This window comes from Argiope bruennichi, chromosome 7 (genome assembly GCF_947563725.1).
Source record: "Argiope bruennichi chromosome 7, qqArgBrue1.1, whole genome shotgun sequence".
NCBI lineage: Eukaryota > Metazoa > Arthropoda > Arachnida > Araneae > Araneidae > Argiope > Argiope bruennichi.
The window spans coordinates 127,626,470-127,637,767 of record NC_079157.1 but is presented as its reverse complement, the minus strand read 5'-3'; the positions used below and the strand labels follow the sequence as shown (position 1 = coordinate 127,637,767).

Genomic DNA, 11,298 nt, shown 5'->3' with positions numbered 1-11,298 from the left:
ACAGTGACCTGTATTCCTACTATTTTTGGGTTCGCATTGCAGGGTACTCAAAGCGGAAGTAGTGGTCCTTGTTCAGCATATATTTTAGTGTCTGCGTCAGATGTTCAGGTGCTATGGGACTTGGAAACGTTGGGCATCAGAGATGAGACTGAAATGAATGTAACCGATAGGGAATTGTTAGACCAATTTAATAGGGACCTAAAATTTAAAGATGGAAGATATGAGGCCAAATTGTTGTGGTGGACTGATCCCAGAAAATTGGAGAACTTTAGTCTGGCCAAGAGGAGATTCGACGAATTGAAAAAGGGGTTCAATAAAAATGAATGGATAGCTAGTGCTTATCGCGAAACAATTAGGAATAACTGAAGATGAGAAGAAGGAAACTAATGGAATAACTGAAGAATGTGGTAGGGATAAGAATAAATATTTCATGCCTCATAGAGCAGTGATCATAGCGGATAGGGAAACAACTAAAGTTCGCTGGGTTTTTAATTGTGGCTCCAAATCTGTACAAAACTTGTCACTTAACGATTGTTTAGAGGCTGGTCCGAATTTGAATCCTAGCATTCTTGAAGTAATTATCCAATTTAGGAGATATAAGGTTGTATTTCATGGGGAAATAGAAAAGGCATTTTTAATTATAGGAATGGCTGCTGAAGATCGTAAATTTTTGAAATTTTTTTGGAATGGAGGTAGCGATCATGAAGACTATAGGATTATGCATATGACTAGATTATCCTTGGACGCAAAACTCCGTTTATTTTGAGTGTTGTAATTAAACATCACATTGCAAAATTCGAAGCCGAAACCTGATTCAGTTTCAATGCTAAATTCTGGTTTGTATGTAGATGGTTTGTATTTGGTGCGGATAGTGTGATGGAAACGTTTGCGTTTTCATCAGATGCTGTGAAAATTTTAAGAAGTGGTGGGTTTAAGTTGAGAAAATCAAGGTCCGAAAATAGTGATTGAGCTTTGTGGGTCAAAAACAGATTTTGTGAGAATCAAGAAGGCGTTAAAATGAAAGTGCTGGGGCTAAATTGGAACTCCGACAAAGATATTTTGTCGTTGGAAGTGAAAGAACTGGTGGATAGTTTGGGAGGATTGAACAATACCAAGTGTTGTGTTCTACAGACTGCAGTGAGAATTTTCGATCCTGTGGGATTGATTGCACCCTTTGAAGTAAAAATTAAGTATTATTACGAGAGATCTGGGAAAGAAGTATGGACTGGCAGAATGATTTACCAGAGGATTTACGGCGTAAGTTGATTACATGGTGTAACGAAATTAAGGCGTTGAAGGAAATAGTTACTCATAGGAATTGTTTACAGGATTGTGGAAAAGGATTGGCAGAAATTTACATATTTTGCGATGCATCTCTCGGGGTCTACGAGACAAAATCCTATATTAGGTATGTCGATAAAACTGGGAAATTTAGTGTCTCTTTTGATGCTAGAAAGTAGATTAGCTCGATTTAAAACATTAACGTTACCTAGATTGGAATTGATGGCTGTTGTGATAGGTTAAACTTCCGAAATTTCTAGGTGTTTATTACAAAATTGTTGGAAAATTCATGTTTTGGACAGATTCTCAAATAATGTTGTATTGGATTAGAGGAAATGCCAAGAGGTGGAAGCAGTTTGTGGCGAATCGTGTTGCAGAGGTGCAGGAAAAGCCGAATCCGAATGATTGATTTTATTGTCCATCGGCAGATAACCCAGTAGATTAGCTCACTAGAGAAATATCGAGGGAACAAAAGGCAGATTCGGTTGTTTGTTTTGTAGTTAAGATGAAAGTTATCGAGGAGCTTTGGAGTACAATTTCAGTTTGGAGTAGATTGCAAAATATGATTGCTTGGTGTTTGAGATTCGTGGGAAATATTAGAGGAAATAGTTTCGACATAGTATTTGGAATGTTTGGAGTTGAAAGATTCGCATGATAGGATTATACATTTGGTTCAGAGGGTTGTATTTTCGAGCGAAATTTCCGTATTAGAGAAAGGAAATGTGTTGAATACAGGAAAATTGATTTAGCTTAATCCATTTTTAGATAGACTTCTTTGGGTTTGAGGAATAATTGGAAACTCTAGTTTGCCAGCGAGTGTAAAGCATCCTTTGATATTGCGAAAAGAGCATCTAGTAACAACTATGATTATAAGATTGTACCATTTAAACTATCTTCATGGAGGAGTTCAATCGGTTCATTCTGCAATTAGTCATGTCTATTGGATTTTGGGAGCCAGCTCATCCATAAGAAAAATCGTGAGAAACTGTCATCTGTGTTCGGTTTCGTGCAGAATTCTCAAGGCAAATAATGGCCGATTTGCCTTCGTCCCGTGTCACACCAGGTAGAGAATTCCTGAGCCGGTACATATTTTTGTGGACCATTTCTGATCACTCCTCGTCGTGGCAGAGGTGCATCTGTGAAGATGAAACAAACGAAGACGCAGATGTACATCACAAAGGCGGTTCGCCTGACGCTCGTCGGTGACCTGAGTACTGATGCGTTTCTTGCATCTTTCAAGCGCTTCGTTGGACGCAGAGGGAAACCCTCTGAGATATTCAGTGATCGTAGCACCAATTTCGTCGGGGCTAAACATGTGCTGAAATTGTGGAGTTCGGAGGCGATTGGTCGGTATTTGGCCAACAAATGTGTTGTCTGGAGAACAAATGTTCCATCGGCCCCATATTATAGCGGACTCTGGGAGGCGTCTGTGAAATCGATGAAATATTTGAAAAGTGTAATAGGATGTCAAATCCTGACTAATGAAGAGTTTTCAACCGTTCTAGAGGAGAAGGAGGCAGTACTAAACTCCAGAACATTGGTTGTTGCGTCGGATGATCCCTTCTTGCGTACAGCCGCCGATTTGGATGATCCCGATGAATTTTCAGTGATTTTGCTTGGTTATTTCCTTATAGGGTCAGAATTACATAAAATCCCGGAGCCTGATCATACGTATCAAAAGATCTTGATTCGCGATAAACTGAAATTGATAAATCAGATTTCAGTCCTTTTTGAGATCCTGGTCCAAAGATTATTTAACCCAGTTGCAAGTGAGGAACAAGTGGAAAACTTTGTGCTAATTTAAAGCTCAAAGATTTGGTGATAAGAGACGACAATCTACCTCCAATAAAGTGGAAAATGGCACTAGTCTTAGAGACCTTTGAGGGAACTGATAACTACGTAAGAGCAGTTCATCTAAAAACTGCAAATGCAGGGTTAAAAAGACCCATCCATAAACTCGTCAAACTTCCTGCTGACATTACTTGATTCATTTTGTGCATTTTTTGTATTTTAAAATATTTTAAATGTATGTTCAATTCATTTTAATAATCTGTTTAATTATAAGTTTTCCGACCTTTTGATGACATTCGTCATCGGGCGCCAGTGTTAAAAATTACTCTTTTTCTGAAAGAGGGCGCTACGCTGCCTCCCATATGAATGCGATTTTTAGGAATGTATCATTGAATATATGTGTGTGTGCGTCAATGATGGCTCAAATTTAACTATTAGCGGAACTGCTGTTTCCTGTTCTTTCGGTAACTGTTAGGGTAAGTTTTGGTTTTGTATAACTTAATTGCAAATACACAAAATAATTACAAAATGAAAAGAGATCGATAAAATTCAGTAAACGCAGATTTAGAATCTGTGATGTAGAAACCTGTTGTATTTGGATCCAAATCCAACTGGCTGACTGCCGTCAGTCTGTACTTTTAGAAACTTTACTGCACTTAGAAACGCGATAGTTAAAACGATATCAGCATTTATATACGATCGTGCTGTTATTTGTCAATTTTTTTGTTTTAATTGTCTGAGAAAAGCTTTTCTCAAACACAAATTCGATTTTTTGATACTATTAACAAAGGTTAGGGATTTTTCGCCAAATAACTCGCCAAGGATAACATGATAGTTTCAATAAAAATGCCCAATTAAACCCAAAAGGTAATATTTTGTAATTATTGTACGCCTATGGTATGTAAAGCTCTTTCTGGTATAACAAGTTTACTAGGGAATATGCAATGAAGTTTTGGGGAGGCCACATCCTCTGGTTTAAATAGTTTAAATATACTTCGCATTGAGTACAAAATTGGCTGTGCGTTTGGCAAGCTGTTAAATGGAAGTGATAATATCTTGCGAAGTTCGGAAATTTCTAATTGCATCGTCATAATGACATAATGTTTACTGAGTTTAGTATAAGAAAAATCATAATCAAAAAAATTCTCACCTCAAACTAGCAATAAATCATCAAATATTTAAAAATTATAAAGTGTAAGAAAAAAATGCTTTAACAACATTTATGTCAACTAGCAGAATTTACCCTAATTTTTTACTGTAAATTTCGGAAATTAAGAATAAAACAAGTGGTTTTTTAAGCAATCGCCAGTTTTGTTATCTAAGAGTTGGAAGAACTAGAGCAAAAGAGCAATAGATACATTTAATTAAAAAAAAATTAGCGGATAAACTTATTTATAACATAAATATTTTGAAGCCTCAATGTCATTCTCATTCATACCGCATTTTGTGCCAACGCTTATATCAGGCTTATAATGTTTGACGATAAGTCATTCAAAAATTTATGAAAATTCGTCTAAGTTTGTATCGTTATTTTATTTCGGTACTTGTACTTTAGCCGAGTAACTATGGCTTTTTAATATACCCCGTTGTCATTTTCGAGCATTAGTTATGAAAAAGTCCGTTAACGTGTCATGTATCATGATTAATCTCTGGAATACGGTTCATGCACAAATACTTATATATGTATCTTAAGAACAGTTCACCGATTCTGTATGTATACTTATAAAAAACGGATATTCATGTCAATGTTGCAGTTAAGAGATTTGTATACATAAAATATTAAAAAAAATGCGAGCATTGGGTACGATTCTTCAATGATTTGAAAAATTTCATTTTCATATATTCAGGAAATTTTCTCGAAATGATACATTCAGTGATGAACGGCAGTAATGTATTGTGGCAAATCGAGAGAATCTTGAATCAGCTTTTATGATAAACATCATGAAATGTTTGTTGTCTTTAATCTAATTTCAAATTCTTTAGACAAATCGCTTGAAGGATTTCAAATTTGTAAGTAGAAGTATTTTGCGAGCATTCCAAAATCTACAGGGCGGTTTATGTAATATTAGCGGTGAATTTGGGCTTGGCGCTTTTTTTTTTTTTTTTGCCGTAAGAGCCATAGATTAATATTGTCGGCAAGGGCAACAGTTGACATGCAACTGAAAAGTTGGTGCAAAATATAAAAAAAAAAAAAAAAAATATTTCAACTCAACCTAAAGCATCTTAAAAATTAGCAAGCCAAGAAAATAAGAGGAGAATTAACATTGTTATTTTTTTTTTCGCATATAAGTTTCCTTGTATGTCGGTATTTTTGAAACTCAAGATGCAAAATGAGGTTATGATGTGAAAAGAATAAATATTCAATGTATAAGTATCTTATCGAAAAACAGTTCAAAGTCAAAATGAAATGTTTCGAAAAGCAACGCTAAATTAGAATTCAGCGATATGCTCAATTGCGAAATGAAAGCAACTTCTTAACTTTTATATGAAAATGCAAGATATTTAATGTCACTGTCATAATGTGTCATAGCGGCAATATAATTGCAGGAAATAAGACTTTTGAATGACGTCAGTTTAGTGCTGATAAAATGAATTGATATGGCACAGAGAAGACGAAGAGCTAATATTAAGGATATAAGTTTAATTATAGTAATAAAGCTTATTGTAAAATTCAGGAACAGAATTACAAAAATTCATGTGTGAAAAAATAATATATTACTGTTAATAAACTGGGTATTACTGCTATAAATTAACAGACTTTTCCTATTTCTTGGTAAATAATATATATACAAATAGCCTTAAACATTTTAACGGCAGCGAAATGTAGCCGACGTTAAAATTCAATTCAAGCGCAAATCCTTTCAGTGGACAAAATTACAAATCTGAAAACTATCATCACTAAATTTCTTTTCTTCTGAATAAACTGGTAATGCTCAATAGTATGATACTGTCGCTACACCAGAGTTTTTAAACGATAACTCTTATATTTAGTGAAAAAGAAGTAACTGATCGAAATAGAAGGATCAACTGCTATAACTCAACCATTGAAAAATTAAACGATACAACAAGCCTTTGAATCTAACTCATAAAGAAATAGATATTATAATAAATAGCTAATTTTAATTAAGTCAACCTATGTCGTGAACTTCCATTTTAGAAATGAATGACCCAAAATCTTTTAACAATTGAAACCATTGTTGGTAAAAGATTGGTAATTTGGGTAAAAGTTGTTTCAACAAAAGCCACTGAATTTCTTCCTCCTTTGGAAGAGAAATAGTGAGTGTGAACGATGTTAAATAAGTCCGAGACTCTTGTTTGAAATTTCTTTATCCTCTTAATAAAAAAGTTAGCTTTTATGCCATAAAATACAATAATGATGAAATTGATTGCGACTTATATTAGTCTTCTGTCCGCTTTGCCTCCAATTATCATTGCTTTCAACTTAATATTTTGAATACCTATGCGAGAAAAAAAACTAAAACAAAAGTGGATTACGGTTTTGTTTCCAATTTATGCAAGTTTATTTATTATAGAGACTTAAAACATCACGAGATATTTATTATTATGTTAGACAAACAAAAAGTGAAGAATTTAAAATTGTTTGGTACGATAACGCAATTTTGAATACTGGATTTTCTTCTCGCGCATTATACATTTATTAAAACATCATCGGCAATTGATTTTGCTGTTGACTTACTTTACATGAATGTAAAATCCACCATCTGAAAGTATCCGAAACTTAAAATTAAAACTTTTAAAGCCTTGCGAAAATTATACAACACAGAATTGCATTTCATAATTGGGTTGCGATATTTTAGCAAAGGATGATGCTAATTTGCAATAACATAAATTTCTACTCCTTGATATAGTTTAGCAAGACTTAACACCGTTCTTCATATTTTTCGCTAAACTGTCAATATTTTGAAGATTTTGTAATTTTCTAAATATATCGTAAAAATGGATATTATCAGAACTATAAATACATACTATTGGTATGAAAATATTAAAAAGTTCACTGAAACTATTAATAACACAAAACTGTTTTAGTGTAAAATTCAAATTTAGTTAAATTGTTTAGTAAAATTTTAATTTCAATTGATAGATTTGTCACTAGAATTTATTTTTCAACCCGAATAAAATTTCAAATTTAAGGTGTAGATTAGTTTCTAGAATTTGTGTCACTGATTTTCTTGGATAACCATTTCTCTAGATGAAGTTAAATTCCACCATCTGAAAATATCTGAAATAAAAAATTAAAACATTTAAATGCTGGCTAAGGATAAGATTGCAGAATGAAATTTAACTAGAATAGTTGGGTTGCAATATTTGACACCAAGGATGTAACTTGTACGTAGTCACATAAACTTGTACCTCTGTCTTGATTATTTTGAAATTATTTAGAGTGATTTTACGTCCTTATTCACACTTTGTGCTAAAATATCCTTATTTTGGAGATTTCAGTTTCTTAACCATATTGTCAAAATACAGACAATTATCATAATTCATTATCAGAAAAATATTTAAGTAGAAAACCATTTTATTGAAACTAATAATAAAACTTAAGTCTTAATGTAAGTTTAAGGTTTAGTTTAAAATTGTTTAATCAAATTTTAATTTCAACTGATAAAGTAGTCCCTAGAATTTATTTTTGAATCCAAATAAAATTTTAAAATCTATTGATGGATTAGTCTCTAGAATTTATTTTTGAATCCTTGAAATTAGAATTAAATGTTAGTTTAATTTTACAAAAACCTGCGTGAAGTGGTCTCTCCAAAACTTCCTCGCATGCCCTTTAATATTATTCTTACATAAAACTATGCAAGAGAACGCCTTGCATATCATTGGCGCACAATAGTTCATAAATATTAATATTCTGCATGAAGTTAGCATTTTTTTTTTTCTGAATGCGTCTCAGAGGCCTTGGTGTGTTTTTTGGCGATTAATACCTGAAAACCAGCTGAAAGTATCCAAAAATCTAATTTGGATTTTAAACACGTTTTTTTCCTAACAGATTGAAATGAAAATTTGATTGAAAATTATGCTTGTAATCACAAATCAATCATACATCAAGCGTGATGACACCGACACCATACACCGACCAATCCATTGTTAGATTTGGCTAAAAATCAGATTGATGTCTATAAATGTTAAATCTGTGTACCGAGTTTATCTATATATTATCGTATTAATTTATAAACAAACATTCGGACAAATAGGCCTTCTCTGAAAAGATCTTGCTCTACATTTAATAGAAATCTATAAATTTTTCCTAAAGAAAGTATACCAAATTTTATCTGTACAACTCGGTTTTTGTTATCCTTTCTCACTTATAATGAGCTAAAAATAAATTTTTAGTATTGATAGTTGTGAAATGACTCGTCAAAATGTCTGTTAGTGTGATATTCTCGGAGATGGAAAAAAACTACAAGACTTGTCAGAATTAGTCTATTCTGACCCGAATTAATTCTAACTTTTTGACTTTTTAAAAACAATTGGCTTTCTTCAGAGTATTTAGAATTTGAGTTATTTTAAACCTTGTACCAAATCGTGATAAGTCATGAATCTTAACTTTTGACATTTTAAAATGCATTCTCGTTTTATTTTACACTTTTTATACTGGAACTATTTAACAATCCCCGCGCTTGTTCCCCTCAGGGGCCCACCTTCTTTAGGTGGGTACGGGTGTCCCAATCCCGAGGTACCCAGGGATCTTTACTCCCTTTATGTTTACTCTACACTGCGCCTTCTGCTGTCTCCTTTGTTCTTCTTTCCCTCGAGGGTAGGCGAGGGAGCTCTCCATGAGAAGCTGTCGCCGCTCTGTTTGCTTCCTGCTTCTCATGGACAGCAAATACCCCCACGTGTTTGCCGTGCGTGGCGACCCATTAGACGGGCGGTGCACTGTGGTCCCCGGTGTATCAATCGGCCGGTAGCTAGCAACCTGAGTTACTAGTATGCTAGGGATCAAGCGAAGGGGTTACTCCTTGGGCTTGGCGTTAAGGGTGGTCACTGTCCCCGGGGGTAACTCCGAGCGTATAGGTTCCGGCTAGCGCTAGGGTAAGCGCCGAGGCTGGGAATGGCCAGAGCCGGTGGCTGCCTTCCCTTGTTGGGCTCCGTGGTGGGCGGTGCCGTCGGACCTGAAGTCTTTTCATATCGCATGGGGCCTCGCCGCAATGCTCCCTTCAGTGGGCATCTTTCTGTACCGTCACAAGTTTTAAAACCGTACGATGCATTTTTTATTGTAAAGCGTGTTTCTGAAGTTAAAGAATCGTTCCATACCGTATCGCCTTTTCTTGTAGAAAAAGCTTTAACCGGAAGTGTAGGAGGAGTGGCATCTGTTCGAAAACTTCGTTCAGGTGACCTACTCGTTGAAGTTGCATCAAGACAACAATCGAACAAAATTTTAAAATTGAAATCTATGGGCACAATAAAAGTTACTGTTACTCCACATGGTTCCTTGAATTCCTCGAAAGGTGTAATTTCCTGTGGGGAACTATTCAATGTCTCTTTGGAGGAAATCACTCAAAAATTGCAAAGTCAAGGAGTGACCCAGGTGCGCCGAATTTCTATTAGGCGAGATGGAAAACTCCTTAATACTAAGCATCTTATTTTAACATTTAACTCTCCAAAATTGCCGGAGTCGATAAAGGCTGGGTACATGAAATTACCGGTAAGACCTTATGTTCCGAATCCTTTGAGATGCTTCAATTGCCAGCGTTTCGGCCATTCAAAGGCTAACTGCCGCGGGACTTTAACATGCGCCCGTTGTGCAGTACCTGGCCACGAAAGTAATGAGTGTTCAGCGAAAGAAAAATGTGTAAACTGTAAAGAAGACCACGCCTCTTTCTCTCGCTTATGTCCTATCTGGAAAAGAGAAAAAGAGATTATTTCTGTTAAAGTTAAAGAGCAGGTGTCATTTCCTGAAGCTCGGAGAATTGTCAGAGCTCGTACACCTGCACTCGGAACAAACTATGCTTCTGTTGTAAAGGGTCCACCAAAAACTGTAGGGATCCAATATGACACAAAAGATTTTAAGGCTAACTCTGAAACTGATAGTTCAGTTACAATATCTGAATCTGATCAGTCTTCCAATGTTACGCCAACTATAATCAAACATACACGAAAGAAACATAAATCTGCTTCCGAAAACTCTCTGGCTCTCAAACTTTCAAAAAAAGGTCGTTCACAAAGAGACTTGAAGAAAAAAAATTTCGTCTTTATCAGTCCGGAGTTCAGTCGCTTTGGGATTAGCGACAGAGGGCTTAGCTCATAAGGACTTGCCGACCATATTTGATAAACCCACTAGTCTTGATCACCTTTCCCTCCATCCGTCAGAGGAGGAGGATTTTACAATGAGCTGTGATGTTCCAAAAACTCAAAGCAATGTTGCAAATGATTTATCTCCCAACAATATTTCTTAATGGGTACCTTCGTTTCTTGGAATTGTCGTGGTCTGAGATCCAAAATTACTGACATCAAGTGCATTATCAATCAATTTCATCCTTCTTGTTTTGCATTTCAAGAAACGTTCTTGAATCCTAACGTTTCTTTCAAACTTCGTGGCTACAATATAATCCGTAAGGATGCAGACACAGAAACTAGTAATTCTGGAGGTGTCTGTATCTTAACTTCTAACCTTTTCCCCAGTACACCTCTCAAATTACATACTCCCTTACAGGCTGTGGCAGTTCAGGTTCATACAAGAACACTTGTTACAGTCTGTTCTATATATTTGCCACCACATGAAGTCATCAATCAGCAGCAACTTAATAATCTTGTTGATCAGTTGCCTTCACCATTTTTAATACTCGGCGACTTCAATGGGCATAGTACTTTGTGGGGTTCAGAAAGTACAAATTCTCGTGGGCGACAGATCGAGCAGTTTATTACCAATAACTGTCTCTGTCTGCTCAATAATAATGAGAAAACGTACTTTCATGAACCCACACGCAGCTTCCATAGTCTTGACCTAGCCATTTGCTCTCCTGAATTGCTACCATTTCTGAATTTCACAGTTGCCAGTGATCTTTATGGCAGTGATCACTTTCCATTAATTGTCCCCCATGCTAATAGTGGCGTTGCGACTCCATGTCCTCCGCGTTTTCTATTTGAGCGGGCAAATTGGACTGCTTTTACGCAACTTGCAGACATCACAGAGACAATGGTTAAACTTTCGGATATCACGGAAGCAGTGCAAAATGTTACCGATTGTATTATTTATGCCGCAAA

At 35.5% G+C, this 11,298-nt stretch overlaps 1 protein-coding gene across 1 annotated transcript; it reads left to right on the top strand.

Moving 5' to 3' along the window:
- The first annotated feature begins 9,226 nt into the window (after positions 1 to 9,226).
- On the top strand, positions 9,227 to 10,342 carry LOC129975573 (uncharacterized). Its single transcript, XM_056088636.1, has one exon. It carries the CDS (start codon positions 9,227 to 9,229, stop codon positions 10,340 to 10,342), a length of 1,116 nt encoding a protein of 371 aa, XP_055944611.1.
- Positions 10,343 to 11,298: the final 956 nt, after the last annotated feature.